The sequence below is a fragment of the Solanum stenotomum genome, chromosome 3 (assembly GCF_019186545.1).
Source record: "Solanum stenotomum isolate F172 chromosome 3, ASM1918654v1, whole genome shotgun sequence".
Taxonomy (NCBI): Eukaryota; Viridiplantae; Streptophyta; class Magnoliopsida; order Solanales; family Solanaceae; genus Solanum; species Solanum stenotomum.
In genome coordinates, this window is record NC_064284.1 from 62,650,294 (window position 1) to 62,666,984 (window position 16,691).

Consider the following 16,691-nt stretch of genomic DNA (forward strand, 5'->3'; position numbering starts at 1 on the left):
AACTTTTTACGCGATTTTGATATGGTTTACTGGAGCTATGGAAAATAACATTTCAACTTTCATAATTAGGAGTAAGGCTCCGTAGACACCACATTCTTGTATTCTACTGGATATGTTGTTGTTAATTTGAACAAGCTTGAGAAACCACACCTTGAACAGTAATATTAGGTGCAGAGAAAATATTTTATATTAAGTAACAATATGACTTTAAAAATGCTCATTTTACCTGTAATGAGATAATTTATAACCACACAAACATCTTTTAACTTATTTTAGACTAAAAATTTCAAAAGTATTTCTTAAACTCTGTATTTAGTCAAACTACATCATATAAATTGAGATGGGAGGAAATATAACTATTTGATTGTGAAAGCAACATTATAGTATTAACTCGAAATAGCTTCAACAATTCATAAATTTCAAATCTTGAATCTGCGTTTACTATCCATGAAACAACCCAAAAACAAAGTAAGAATGATGACAATATAAGGAGGAGTTAATTAGTACAACTTACAAGGTAGCCCCTAAAATAAGCTTGGATAGAAATGGCTGCCATATTCTCTTTAGACATAAAATGAGGGCCACTATGATCTTCAAAATATTGATCATTGACACTACTTTTCCTATTAGTAGTACTTATGGTATTGTTATGAACAACAATAATTGTTGTTTTTTCATGATTTGGATGGTACAATTTTTTTCTAACTGTCCTAAGAATTTTCTTCTTGGACATTCTCATATTGTGTTTGTTTCTACAATTATTATGTTGTGTTTGATTAATGTGGCTAATGAGCTTCTTTAATTGACAAGATTTTGTGGTGTTGTAAATTCTTGAAATAATTATAAAGGGAGTGTGGCCAACATGATTGTAAAGATATGAGAATTGGACAATGGAGTTGACTCAACGTGGAGGGATGATCAATTTCATTTAGTAATAATTAATTAGTTCAAATTAAAATTAGAGGTATCCTAGAGTCAATCTTGGCAAAAAAATTTCGCGATTTTGATATGTTTTACTAGAGCTATTGAATATAGCATCTCAACTTTCATAAATAGAAGTAAGGTTGTATAAACACCATATTTGTCAAACTTTCTACAACGATGAAGTCAGGATTTTTTTGTTTATGATTTAGGATCATAATTATATTTGCTTGTTGGATTTTAATGGATTCTTTTGTACACATTAAATAAGTTTTTAAATAAATTATAAAATATAAGCCAAGATTAGATTCTGTCGAACACTTAAATATATTGAGTGTGGCCAACATGATTGTAAAGACTTGAGAATTGAACAAACTTGAGGTATTCCTCTAGGTAACCTTCAAAAAACCACAGTTCCAATAATAATAATATCGGGTACAAATAAGTTTTTACGAATGATTTGACTTTTATACATCTTGTTATTACGAGAAGGGAAAAAGGTTAAAGATACTCTTTTACTATATATGTGACCTCTTAAATTTATCCTTGATATATTCGGAGACAATTTTTTTATCTTTAGCAAATTGTTTTGTATTTACCCTTAGTTTAATCCAATAAAACATAGGATAATTTCATAATCAAATGTAGATAAGTATATTTGAACCTTCTATCTGGTGTATTTTAACATATACTCCCTCTGTCCCAATTTATGTGACACATTTCGCTTTTCGAGAGTCAAACAATTTAAGTTTGACCGAGGATTTGCTCATGAAATCTTCAATTTTTTAAAAATGAAATTTATATATTTCTAAACTACATAAAAAGTACTATAAGCCTCCATAATTGATAATTCAAAATATTTAAAAGGTATAGGAAAAAATTACGGTCAAAGATAAACTTGTTTGAATATCTAAATCCGAAATGTGTCACATAAATTGGGACAGAGGGAGTAGAATTTATCAACTTTACCTTATTAATAAAAAGCACGTTAATCTATCCAATTGATAATTGGACAATGACAAAAGAGAAAAAAACAAATGATTTGATATAAGTAAACAAAATAATTTTGAAGGCCAGGGGAGGTTGGGTTGATTAACACATGCATCTCACATGATTCGTTTTATAAAATGCGTGTGTTTATCTATTCAATATTATGATAATTTAAATATTTATTTATACACGTTCGAAGTTAATGAATAAAAATGTCAGTCGAGAGTTGAGACTAAATAACATACTTATGTATTATATTGTTCCTCAAAACATATCATACATATATACATACTCTAGCGGGCATACATACATGCACTAAAAACTACAAATGTGATTGGATGGTCAATAAAGTGGATTGAGAATCATAAAATATCGAATTCAAATTTCAATCGAGAAAAAAAATAGTAGATAGTTTTTTTCCTATTTATCCTAATTTTGATGGACAAAATTTGTCTAGGCATAATACATAAGTGTGCCCTTTCACTTAGTCTCAACTGACATTTATATCCTCTAATGTTGAGTGTACACAAGTATGCAAACACTTTAACTTGTATAAAATTGAACAAATAGACATGCATCTTATATGGCGTCCCTATATAGCAATTTGTGTCCTACATGTATTATGCTACGTAGGATGCATGAATCCGCTTGTTCAATTTTATACAAGTTTAAGTGTCTACTTGTGCACATTTACTTTATAGATACCGGTCAGGGCTGTTCAAAATCGAATTGAGACCGCTAATCTGAATTTTTTTTTTATTGATTTAAATAATGAGTCATTGGTTTAGCGGTTTCAGTAACAATTTTGATTTTTTTTAATTATCGAATTATCGATTTTTAACGGTTTGAGATTTTTTTCTTAACGGGTTAACCGATAACCCGATAGTAAATTAAATAATTATATTTATACCATTTGGTATAAAATCCATGACTTATTAGAGTTTGATTTCATACTTTTATTTCGACTGTCTCAAACTCTCGGTTATTCTACAATATAACAATGTTGAACAAGATGCAATCTGTCGACTCATGTGCATGGTTCATTTGGTTTGTCACCTTGTTTTTAAGTGAATTTCAATGACAATCGAACCGATAACAATCATTAACCGATAAGCCAATGACCAATAAGTCAATATCTTAATGAGTCTATAACAATTTGATATGTCTTTAAACTGATAATTAATAAGTCGAACCAATAAACTTTAAAACTAAACCAAACCAACCGCTACATAGACCTAATGCCATCTGAAACCAAATTAAAAAAACATATTTATATATTATACCAATCATCTAATACCCATAAATTTCCATTTGATAACCCAACTCAAACATAAATCAATCCGTCCATTTAACACCCCCGAGTCTAGTAAGCACACAAACAAGCAAAGGGCAAAGTAAATACACGAGACAACATCCGCTAATAACGGATTCGAAAACAAAGAAGAAAAAAAAGAAAGTTAGCAAATCCACTGCCCTGTTTTCGCACTTTGTTTGCACAGATGGTTACAACAAAGAAGAAAGAAGAAAAAACAGAGCAACAAATAAGAAGAAGAAGGTTTGTGAGGGGAGGAAGAAGAAATTTTATCTCTTTTTTCATTCCTCCTCTCTCATTCTTCTTCACAATGTTATTGCTATCACATTCTTGAAAAAAATTCAAACAAAATTTGATCATGGCTGCTGCTACAGAGCAAATGGCCGCGGCGGGTTCTTGTAATCAAGAATTGTTCAATCCTATTATTAGTATGGGATGGCAGTATTCTTTGATTCTTGTGATTTCTCATATTCTTCAGATTTTGCTCAGGCCATTAGGACAAGCTTCACCCATTGTTCAAATTCTCGTAAGTATGTCATATCTTCACACAGTGTTTTTTACAAACACATGGTGTGCATGCATACATTTCTATTGGTTGCACCAAATGTGAAGGATCTTGAATTAGGGATCTTGTAATCAATAAGATTAGAAAGACAAGAAATGGAGGGGGAAATAGATAAAACTTTATAGCTAAAAAGGTCATATGGTGGTCTAATGTTGCATAGCTATGTTGTTCGGACTCTTTAAAAATGTAGATGGATGAATGGGAGAATTTATTGCCTAAATTATGCGATACGTGAACCCGTTGTCCCTCTGTATTTTATGTATATATTTTCTAGAATTGGTATAATATTATCTGATGGCATTCACTCTACAAGAAAGCTTAATGGTGCACTTGGTTGAATATTAGAGATATTTACTTAAAGAGACTAGGGATCAATTTCCACTTAATATGTTTTTTCCTTCTTTTGCTTAGTGGTGCATTTATATCGTAGAAATCCTAGATTCGCCTCTGGACGGATGCGTGTTAGAGGAATGAAGGAACCAACTGCATGAATCGCCCATATACATTCAGATTCCTAGAGAAACTAGAATAGAAGAGTCTATCAACTCTTTTTTAAAATTTTAGAAGGTTTAAATAAGTGTGTGTAGACACAATGTTCTTTGTCTTTTTAGTGGAGATCTTCTCTGATGCCTACGGGACATAGGTGTGACAACATTTTTTGAGAGTCTCAACAACATAGTGCTGAAGTGATTTAAAATTTTGAGTGCACGATGACGAAATATGGCTCAAATTGATAACTTTGTTTTTGAATGGACATGGGGTAACTTGTTTCTTGTTCTTACATATTCTATTTGGTTGATTACACAGGCGGGGTTCTTGATGGGTCCCTCGGGGTTTTCACGAATCAAAGCAGTAGAGGAGTTTTTCATTCAAAGTTATAATTCGGGTTACTATGAATTCATGGCGTTAATTTTTAGAACTATAATCATGTTCCTGATTGGTCTTGAGACGGACTTCCCTTATCTTATGCGCAATATACGCCCTGCAAGCATTATTGCATGTGGCAGCAGTTTAGGATGTACTGTCTTTGCAAGTGCTGTCACTTTCTTAGTATTTCAAGAGACAGCTTCCCATGGTTCTTCATTCATAATGGCCTTAATGATCATAATAACCTTAGCCAATGCAGCATCACCGATTGTTGTCCGCGTGGCAGCGGACCTTAAGTTTGGAACTTCTGAGACTGGCAAGTTGGCTATATCTTCTTCTTTGATAGCCGATGCATATTCGGTGTTTCTATTGTTTATACTTTCAGAGTTCAAGTCAACTTCAATTGCAAAATGGATCTTTTTCTTTTTTCTCTATTTTCTTATTGTTGGTGTAGTTATTGTAATCAATATGTATCTAGCTAATTGGTTGAATAGGAGGAATAGGAACAAAAAGTACCTTGGAAATACTGAAATATTTATACTTGTAGCGATTCTCTATATCGCTGCTATGGCTCTCGAGCAGCTTGGATTCAGCAGCATTATAGCTTCTTTCCTCATTGGCTCAATGTTTCCTAGAGGAGGGAAAGCAGCTCGAACTTTGTTGATCAAACTCACATATCCAATTCACAATTTCATATTTCCAATCTACTTTGGCAACCATGGTTTCAGGGCAAACATAACTAAGCTGAAAAATCTGCGTAACTTTATGGTATTCTCTATCCTTATTTTGTCAAGCATTGGAGGGAAGATTGTTGGAACACTGGCAGCTTGCTTTCACCTAAAGATCCCTTACAGAGAGGGGGTGCTTCTTTCTTTTATGATGAATCTAAAAGGTCATGTTGATATTCTAGCATTGACGATTGGCTTGGCGAATGACGTAAGTTTTCCTTTCCAAGATTTCTTCGAATAAGCATGAAATAGAACTTAAAGCTTATGTTAAATGGTTTTATATATCTTGCATGATTTTTTGTGTTCATTATAAACCTACAAAGCTTATGTTTGGTTAGTTTTATACCTTAAAAGGATTTCATTAAGTAGATTGGTTGATGTCAAGTTTCATACTTAAAGAAATTGTTAAATGGAGAAACGTGAAGTATCAATCTAATCTTATACAATAACTCCATTCAAATATGCTATTTAATCAAGAAACACCTTGTTTTAATGAGTATAAGCAGGAGCGGAGCCAGGTAGGGCGAAGGGGGTTCATCCAAACCAATGAACCCCCTTCGACGGAAAATGACACTGTTTATACATGGTTAAATTTATTTTTTTTGTATATAGATTAGATGTTGAACCCCTTTGGCTTCTTCGTGTGTTCACATTTCATATTTTGAACCCCTTAGTGGAAATTCTGGCTCCGCCATTGTGTAGAAGGCAAAAGAAATGTGCCTTTTCAAGTGCTTATTTATCCTTTTAACAAACGACAATGTTAAAGTGGCATGTTAGCAAGCTCATGGAAAGTCTCATGCTGTGAGATAATAATGTTGTTATTTCCTACCTTCTTACAGTTAGATATCTAATACCTTTTACCTATCTACTATATTAGTAGCATGAAATAAGTTTGCGCAAATTTGCAGCTTGTTTCGAGCCAGAATTTCTATGACGTGATGATAGCAACAATTATTGTGAATACATTGATATGGGGACCAATAGTAGCTTTCATGGTGAGAAGAGAAAGTGATATCATTGGGTACAGGCAAATATATTTTGAATCTCATAATCCAGAAACCGAACTACGAATACTTACTTGTGTGCATAGTCCCCGTCCAGTGGCAACTATGCTAGGACTTGTTGCAGCCTCCAGAGGGCCAAGAGAAGTTCCAATAACCCCTTACTTGATGCATCTCGTTGAGCTGCCTGGTAAAAAAAAGACTAATTTGATGTACAATCAACGAGAAGACGATGAACTAAGTGATGAAGATGATTATGGTGGGAATGATGTTGTTGAGATAAATGATGCCATGGATATGTTCACTAGTGAGACAGGGTTATTGGTTCAACAGATTAAAGCTGTGTCTCCATTTTCACGTATGCATGCAGATGTTTGTAACACTGCTGAAGACATAAGAGCATCTATCGTTGTCCTTCCTTTCCACAAACACCAGAGAATCGATGGGAAGCTAGAGAACGGTAAACAAGGCATACGAACTACAAATCAGAAAGTTCTTCGTCATGCCCCATGTTCAGTTGCCATTCTTATTGACAGGGGACTTACAGCCGGGTGCTTAAATCCTTCGGGTTCTGACTCTCTGCAACACATTGCTATCTTATTTTTTGGCGGACCTGATGATCGTGAAGCATTAGGCTTTAGTAAACGTCTTGGTATGGATCATCACGTAAATCTCACCATAATTAGGTTCCTTCCCTCATCTTCAAGAGGACAAATTTCAGGTGTCAATATTGCTCACAAAACGGATGATGTCTTGATGGCAATACCAAATGACGAAGTAGAGAAAGAAACAGATGGCGCAATTTTGGCAGATTTCCATAGCAGGTAATAAGAAAGCCTTTTTACATATCTAACATGCTAGTACTTTATCGCCTTTTACTCTGTATATACTTTATAGGCATAATACATAAATAGACACTCAAATTTGGCCTCAGCGGACAATTAAACACTCCAACTTTGAGTATGTACATCTAGACACCTCAACTCGTCTCCACTGTGTTAGTTGAATAGTCCCAACTTACAAAATGATTATCTTGACACCTCCAAAATTTATGTTTCATGTGAATATTGGGTGTCCACGAGACACATTAAGGACGACGAGTTGGAGTGTTTAGTTGTTAGTTGTAACCAAGTTGAGGTGTTCTTTCAAAGTTGGAGCATTTACTTGCTAGTTGAGGCCAAGTTTGAGTGTCTGTTTACGCATTATTCCTACTTTATATGTGAATATTCTTTCCATAAATAGCGAAAGCAGTTGTTGTTAAGTTGATATATTCTCATTCCTGTGTGATAATTGATAGCAGTTTTTCGAAATGATCAGGTATGTGGCGACAGGTCAAGTAGGATATGTGGAAAAGGTTGTAGAAAATGGCGCAGACACAGCGTCTGCGTTGAGAGACATGGCTGAAATGTATTCATTGTTCATAGTAGGGAAGGACGGGAGAGGACATTCAATACTAACAACTGGAATGAGTGATTGGGAAGAATGTCCAGAGCTCGGTAAAGTAGGCGATTTTTTGGCTTCTCCAGAATTCGATATTAGTGGTTCAGTTCTTGTTGTTCAGCAGTATAGACCTTCAAAGAATGATGACGACGATGACGATGACAAATAATAGAATTTCTTAGCTAGGTTTATAAACATTTCTTTTTATTTTTTTGTACATTGTAATTTACCTCAATTCTCTACCTTGTTACACTCTTATGTTTTGCAAGGAAAAAGAAGGTTGCCTCACTTTATTTTTGCAAAAATCAAGCCTTGGCTTGAGAGTTAGGATTTTAATTTGAAATGGATGTTCTTAGGCAAGACAACATGCATGTCGAATTGATGGTTGTAGAACGTCATCATTCTGTGAGTTTCATACCTAAATTATCGAGTGTTCACAAAACCTTCCGTACCTATCATGAACTCATATTAAAATACCAACCGGAGATATATGACATCACGCTCCAAAAACTACTCCAAAGATATTCAAGTGACAGTACATATGAAAATTCGATTGACTCTCGTAATTCAAAGTATCAGTCCCATTACCTTTCATAAATCAAAACTATGCAATTTACTAATGAATAAATTAAATTCACGCTCAAGACAATTTATTCAAATAAGATAAACTAAGCAAATATGACTTAAAAAAACAGTGGAATTAAATTGATGAGAAGGTAATATACTATTTACAAAAACCAAAAATCTCTTCTTTTCCCTCTCATATATTTAGTAGGAGAAAATAAAAGTTAGAAGTGTACAAAAATGAAATTTTTTGACTCATTTTCTTTAATGTTTTCCACATTTAATGTTTGGCAATGCTCTTGAAAACAACTTATTTTTAGAAGCACTTTTTTAAAATGACTTTTTAGAAAAGTGCATTTGAAAAAAAAAATTGTGTTTGGGTTATTCATTTGAAATATGTTTTTGATAAACAAATTGTGTTTGATTAATCATTTTTAAAAAGTGCTTTTGAGAGTCAAATTACATAAGATGACAAGTATCAATGTACCTTTAATATTAAGATTATTTTATAGAGAAAACTTATTTTAAATATCTATTATGAAAGTATTAAGTAGTTTTTATTTTTATTAAATTAATATGTATATAATTCAAATTTTCAATCAATATTATACATATATAAATAAAAAAATAAATGAAATAGTAATACAATATTAACATAATTAAAAATATCAATTAAAATAAATTTAAAATCTATTCCACAAATTAAATTACTATACATGAAAATTCACCACAATTTTTTTTTTAATAAGAGATATATTGGTAAATATGTATATATGAGTTATGACATTGATAGTTTGATCTTGAAAAAAATAATTTTCTGTTTTTGCTTAATTTTTTAGCTTCTTTCCAATTAAAAGCAGTTTTGCCTGTTAGCCAAACACCATAATTTTTTCAAAAAATACTTTGTTTTAATCAAAATAAATGTTTTTGACTTTCCAACCACAATGCTAAATATGCTCTTAATGAGTAATGCATTTAGATACTTTTCAATTTTTAAAAAAGATAAACATAAATAGAAATAGAAATAAAGATAAAAGGACCAAAAATATTAGAAAAAAATAAATGTCGCCTTTATGCATTATGATGAGATGCCCCACGACCTTTTCACCGACCACAATTATTATATATAATATGTATAATAATTGATTGAGTGATTTATTTGAATGATACGTGACCACAATAGCAAAAAAATAATAATATGAGATATATAAATTCGTGATCTTTTCATAAAATAAAAATATTTGAGGTATATATTTTTTGAAATTGATATGATATTAATTATAAGTGATTACTATAGCCCTTTACCACAATAATGTATAATTTTTTTTAGGAAGAAACAAAAAAGTGTGTTAAAAATGCCATAAACATTATTCAAACGCTATGAACGATTATTTGAAAGGGAAAAAAACACACTAATATATCAATAACACATATATATAGTACCCCAAAATTTACCGTATTTGTTTCATTACTCAAATAGCGCAATCATGAGCTAATTCAAACACGAATTACAGTGTATAATAAATTAACAATCTATGATCATACCTATATAAAAGATCGAATGAATAAAGATGTATTACAGATACGAGATCGGTAGATTTTTATTTTCCTAAAAAGAACGTACACTTTTATAAGGAGAAGTTCTAATATTAGGACTTTTTCTAAAGAGACACATGTACTCACCAAAGAGTTTTTCAACCGTTGTTTCTTTTTTCTCTTTAGATAATTCGAGGTTGAACCACATTGGTGTACTAAATCCAAGTTCCTTCAAAATATTCAATAAAGAGCTTCTTGATCTACTCATGCATCTATATATTCCTTCTAAACCATTTTCAAAATTATCAAGATGAGCCTCAAATGGTTCGAGTCTGGTTTCCAAATCAATCTTTCCTTCTTGACCTTCACATGATCCTTTGTTTATCAATAACCGCGAAACCAATGACCATTTAGACACCTTTGGTTTCAAAAGTGGAACAGATAAGAATGACAAGAACATTTGAAACATGGAAATACGCATCGCGTTAGCTTCCTTAAGTGTTTTAATCATATCTATTGTGTCATGATCAGCATCTTTGGGTACCAATGCGCGTTCTGTATCTTGATCCATTTGCTTTAACACCACGACTAATCGTTTAGCCTCCTTCTTTACTTTCTTGCTACACGAATTGAATTTAGTCATGCTGGATTCCGTTGTTGAATCTTTTTTCCTCCTCTTAAGAGAGGATTGAAGATCGCGAACATTTTCTTTATAATGCAAAACAAGTTCCCTAGTAGTGCCACAAAGATCAAGTAACCTCACAGATTTATCCAATAAATCTTCAACCATTTTCCCAAGACGATATTGGGAAAATGCTTGAAGAGTTTGAGGTAAGTTAAGTAACACATTTACACATTTGTATAACTCCTCTAGACCAAGTAAACCGTTGTACATAACTTCTGCTGATGATGTGTTTGATACTTCTAATGCTTTGAGATTATTGATAGCATCTTTAAGTTTTTCTGTGGTTTGATGTGAACATCCAGTGATACTACTGATTGATCGAACATGGTTAGAATGTGATCTTCCTGGTAAACTAATTGATCGAAAGTGGTTAGATTTCGAAATAGTACTAGGCATTGTTGGTGTTTTTATTTTTCTTGAGAGGAAAAAATATTTATGATGGGGACAACTATAACAATGTTTGTCATTTTTATAAGAGGAAAAAATAAAAATTAAATTTGTGTTTTGGAATAAGAATCTTATCAATTGCATATGATAGTAACATGAGCATTTCTTGGAATTTGGTAAGGTGCTACATATTTGCCCTGCAAGGTGTATAATAATTTAATCTTACATTGTCATTAAATTTTGAACATGGGTTACTGAGGTGGTGTGAGCTGGAGGAAGCGCAACAGAAGGATAATTAATTAATTATAAGTCATAATTATTATAATTTGTTCATAATGGAGATTCACAAATAAAATTAAAATATTTATATTTGTGCATGTATGGATGGCTGGCCATGTGTTTTCTTGATAAGTAATTAATTAAGACCCAACATTACTTGTGTAGTTGAGGTAGATTAACCAATTACTAGGAGTGATTAAACTTGATGTTCTTCTGATGTCTTGTGGGATAAGAATATGTTATCAAGACTTAAGACGTAAGTTTTATAAAGTGATAGTCGTTCGATCAATTACTAACTTAAATGAGGTTGTTGAGATGGATATATAGGATTACGAACGAAGGTATTCGAGATAAGGTGGGAGTGGTCTCCGACGTGGTGGACAAGATGAGGGAAGTGAGACTGAAATAGTTTGAACTTGTGAGGAGGAGATGCATAGATACTCCAGTGAGGAGGTGTTAGAGGTTGCCTATGATGGGTATAAAGAGAGGTAAGGATATGCCGAAAAAGAATTGGAGAGATGATTAATTAGACATGATATGACACACGTGCAACTTTTGAAGTCATGACCTCAATAAGAGAGTATGAACATCTAAGATTAAGATAGAAAGTTAGTAATAAGTCACATTACTGTATTGTTATTATTACTCGCTTACAATTTTTGTCTTCAATTTTATTATTATTTATTGTTTCCTTTACTTTGATTATCGGATTTTTTTATATTGCTACTTTATTTTCTGTTGGGTATTACTAATCATATTTTTATAAAGTTAGTTTTTATGTTTTTCTTCTTTAATTTAGTTAAGGTTGTGCAGGTAGTCCGTAAATTATGGAGAAATTATTTCTCTAAATTACTTCCTCTTTTTCATTTTTAATTATCCATTATTTTAAAAAGGGAAAAAAATCTGATATATCTATCAACTTTGTCATTTAGAATTGATATATCACTCGTTATGAAAGCGACACATATATACCCTTACCATTATTATACAAATAACTCACATATACCCCTACCGTTACAAAAGGAGCTCAAATACACCCATCATCTAACTGAAGTAGAAAAATTAGTTTCATTTATTTTTTTGACTTTTAATTTTTTTAAAAAATTCATGTAGCCATATATGATCCTTGTAGCAAAGTTCAAGAAATATTTCATACATGAATTATTTTTTGACTTCTTTGATTATCATTATTTGAGTTTCTTATTTTTTTCTTAATTTCATTCTTTAGTATAAAGAAAAAAAATTTAAAACTAACTTTTTTGTGGGTATATTGTAATTTAGTTTTTGTACTTGTAAAAAATAAAATTGAGGCATTTATAATAAATTTTACAAGAGAAATTATGAAACATAAATAAATTTGATCATCAAAATAATAAATTTAAATTAGTCTTTAAAATAATAGGATTAGGAATGAAGATATTTTAGATAACGTGGGAGTGACCTCCAACGTGTTGGACAAGATGAGGAACGTGAGACTGAAATAGTTCGAACATGAGAAGAAGAGATGCACAAATTAAATATACCAGTGAGGAGGTATTAGAAGGTGACTATGATGGGTACAAGGAGAAGTAGGGAGATACTAAAAAAGTATTGAAGATATATAATTAATTAGACAGAATATGACACATGTGATACGTGTAACTTTCGAAGACATGACCTAAATAAGAAGGTATGAACATCAAGAATTAGGATAGAAAGTTAACAAGAAGTCGACCATTATCGCGCTATCATGTATTGTTATTATTACTCTCCTACAATTTTTATCTTTAATTTTTAGCATTATAGAATGTTTTTCTTCTTTAATTTAGTTATGGTTATGCAGGTAGTCCGTGAATTATGGAGAACTTATTTCTCTTAATTACTTCCTCTGTTTCACTTTTAATTGTCCATTATTTTAAAAATAAGTTTTCACTTTTATTTATTATTTTTAATATTTTAACAAAAAATAGTTATATTTTCTCATGTTTTATCTTAACATTAACGGTTTATTTTCTCAAATTATTTTTCAATTAATAAGAATAATATATTCTCTTTGTCCAACAATAGTTATCCAATATTAACTTGGCACACCCTTTAAGAAACAATAAATAATAGGAATAATATTACTATTTATCATTTGACTTTATTAAATTTGATATTTTGAGAAATGTGTTAGATGATAAATGGATTTAATAGCAAGGGTAAAATAGACACAAAATAAATTATCTCTTAATTTTCTAAATTGGACAACTGTTTTAATAAAGTGAACAACTATTTTTGGACGGAGTGAGTAATAAAATAGTCATGTCAATTACTCCCTCCGTCCACTTTTAATTGCAGACATACTAAAAATAGTTATCCCAAGCTTATTATCAATTTATACAATCAAGAAACAATTAGTCACTTATTTTCAATTCTACCCTTAATAATTAACTACTATTTTCAAAAAGTACTGACCATAATGATTGATAGTAGGATTATATTAGTCAAATTACACCTCCTATTAAATTTTTCTTAAAGATTGTGCATGACCTTATCCTGACAATTAAAAGTGGACGGAGGGAATATTATTTTATTAATGAATGTGCTAAATCTAAATATGCCAAGTAAAATGATCGCAAGAGCTAATTTATACTCCTTCTGTCCCTATTTACTTGTCCATTTTTTATTTGACACACCTATTAAGAAAAAAAAATGACATAATGAGTTTATCATTTTACTCCTATTAGTTGATAGAATTTCAAAATCAATTTACTCATTAAAAAGGTTCTGCCTTTTTCAAAAACATTTAACTCTCTAAATAAATTAAGAGTTTAATAGGTAAAAATATATTGTCTTTTCTTGATTTGTTAAAAATAACAAGTATTCCCTCTGTCTCTAATTACTTGTCCACTTTTGAATTGACACACATATTAAAAAAACAATGATTGACATAGTGAATTTTTCATTTTACCCATGTTAATTATGAAGTGGGTGAATTAAAAATTAAAGATTTTCAAGTAGTTCTAACTTTTTTCAAAGTAAGTAATTAAGGATATACTAGATAAAAAAAAATATTTTTTCTTGATTTGTCAAAATGAATAAGTAATTAAGGACTACTAAAATATTGAACAAATAATTAGAGACAGAGGAAATAAAAAGTTGAAATTGAACAACTAAAAGGAAACAATGGGAGTATATTTACTCAATCCTGTCTTCATGTCATCATTTATGTACATTAAATTTTTTTCTTATTTATGATTATTTTTTTAGAATTCTTTGTCTCGTTATCAGAAACATGATTTTTTGTGCCTCATTTATTAATAAGTTTTATGAAATAAATTTAATAATTTCTTTACAATTATTTAGCTTTCGCCACTCGTTCAATTTATTACTCCTTCCGTCCACTTTATTTGTTTATTATATTAAAAATATATATTTATTTTTATATAGTAAAATATCTTTAAATTAATATTATTGAAATCATAAAATATTATTATTTTATAGAGATATAATTTAATTTATAAATTAATATTTATTACTTAAAGAGTATTTTTGAGATTCAATAAAGATCAATTTTGATCACATCGTTTGGGATGAAGCCTCAAAGAATTTAAATGAACCCCCTTATGAAAATGACATTAATAAATTTGAGGTCATGATTAATAATCTCGGTTACCATAATAAAATGGATGTCAATAGCCTGTTAGATTACTTGGGTGAAAAAAATGATACATGTTTAGAGTTCAAGAGCTTAATTAGAAGAGATTGTGGATACCATCGGAGAAAACAATGTTGATGATGAAGTTAAAGACGATACAACCTTTGGAACCAATTACACATAATGAATCACTTATCGCATCTAAAATTCTTCACAATTTTTTGGTGTAATTCGGGAAGACAACACCGAAATTTTTGGTTGTAATAAGAAAATTTAGAGATGAGTTTAATTTCAACTAGAATTAAATTTTAACAAGAAAAACAATAAACACTAGAATCATATTTCACTAATTGTCTTAGATATTTTATAATTTTAAAGAATTTTAATTTATAGTATTAATGGGAGTTGGGACCATATATTTATATAGGGGTCTTCTGAAAATATATTATCTTATCGAAATTAATTGTCACGACCCAAAAATGGACATGATGGCACTCGTCTTTTCCTACCAAGACAAGTCAGCCTAACACTCACCCATTTCAATAAAATGCGGAAATTTACTCAAAAAAATCCCCAAAATCTGATTGTCACGTGTACAAACTTCTAAAGTATTACCATAGATTTGAAAGAAAACGTAAGTCTCAAATGATGTTGTCTCTAAAATAGAACAATATCATAAATAGGAGTAAGAAGGTCCGCTGAGATGACAAACAACTACCTCACAAATCTCCAAGAAGCCTCAAAAAATAAGAGAATGGAAAGTATCACAAAATCCAAGCTTGTAACCTACAAAAAATTGTAGAAGCAAGGGGTGAGTACCAAACCACACGGTACTCAGCAAGTACACCTCTAAACACAAGCTAAGGGAATAGAATACAGATACTCATTAGACCCCAACCGAACCTCCACAACTACAACTTGCATAAAACCATCCCAACCTAACAATTCACAGTTTACATATCACCCAGCTCAACAACAATCAGTTTAACAAATTACATATCCTCAACAACAAACTCAATATTCATCAATCACAACCTTCACAAAAAGGCACTCACAAATATCAACAACACACAAGATCAAGTTCATCAAATAGAGGTATCAAACATCAAGTACTTTCCAACCACCAATAAAACACATAATCATCAAGCATGAATGATGCCATGGGGTGCAATGCAATATGACACCATGAAATGATATGCCTTAGAACACCAAGTATTCTCTCAACCGTATATACATGATACTCCTCGAAAATACATCAAGAGTTCATGACCCATGGGGGCCTCGCGAGGTCCATATACCGACACAGACGATCTCCACGTGTTTGTGCGGATGACTCAACGCACTATCATAAATCAAACAAATTCCGCACGGACGATCTCCACGTGCCCAACTTATACTCAATCTCATGTCAATGCATGTGCACAATATAATTTCAAATAAAGGGGATGATGATCTCAATCAAATATCAATATGATATGTAATCACCTCAGCTATCACAAGTATACGGGTTCAATAAAGAACACAATCACACATAAACAATTAATCACATTGCCTTTTATTACCCCTTTTTCATCATTAGAATTAATCAATGTGGACAAGTCAACCTATCACCAAGTCTCATTATCCCCAAACACATATAACAAGGAAATACATGAATTCCATACACTTAACAAGGGTTTAGAAATCCACTTGCCTTAAATAATTCAACAGTGACTCCAGAACTTGAGCCATCCTCTTTCGGTTGACTTCCAAATCATTACAATCTACAGTAGTTTTCCGTCAATTCTCGTCGATGGC

At 31.3% G+C, this 16,691-nt stretch overlaps 3 protein-coding genes across 4 annotated transcripts in view; 2 read left to right on the forward strand and 1 right to left on the reverse strand.

Moving 5' to 3' along the window:
* The window catches only part of LOC125858581 (HMG1/2-like protein), a 377,596-nt gene that overhangs the window by 31,440 nt on the left and 329,465 nt on the right, over positions 1 to 16,691 (forward strand). The gene's annotated exons all lie outside the window — the stretch shown is intronic.
* Positions 3,435 to 8,050, forward strand: LOC125858542 (cation/H(+) antiporter 2-like). Of its 2 annotated transcripts, none has more exons than XM_049538346.1 (4): positions 3,435 to 3,749; positions 4,596 to 5,591; positions 6,292 to 7,208; positions 7,702 to 8,049. In XM_049538346.1, the coding sequence occupies exons 1-4, from the start codon at positions 3,582 to 3,584 to the stop codon at positions 7,991 to 7,993; spliced, it is 2,373 nt and encodes a 790-aa protein (XP_049394303.1). In that variant the 5' UTR covers positions 3,435 to 3,581; the 3' UTR covers positions 7,994 to 8,049. The 2 variants fall into 2 exon arrangements, with proteins under 2 accessions (XP_049394303.1, XP_049394304.1); XM_049538347.1 differs by having other exon boundaries at positions 3,608 to 3,753; positions 7,702 to 8,050.
* Positions 9,908 to 11,019, reverse strand: LOC125858562 (uncharacterized). The gene has a single exon (XM_049538376.1). The coding sequence runs from the start codon at positions 11,003 to 11,005 to the stop codon at positions 9,998 to 10,000; it is 1,008 nt and encodes a 335-aa protein (XP_049394333.1). The 5' UTR covers positions 11,006 to 11,019; the 3' UTR covers positions 9,908 to 9,997.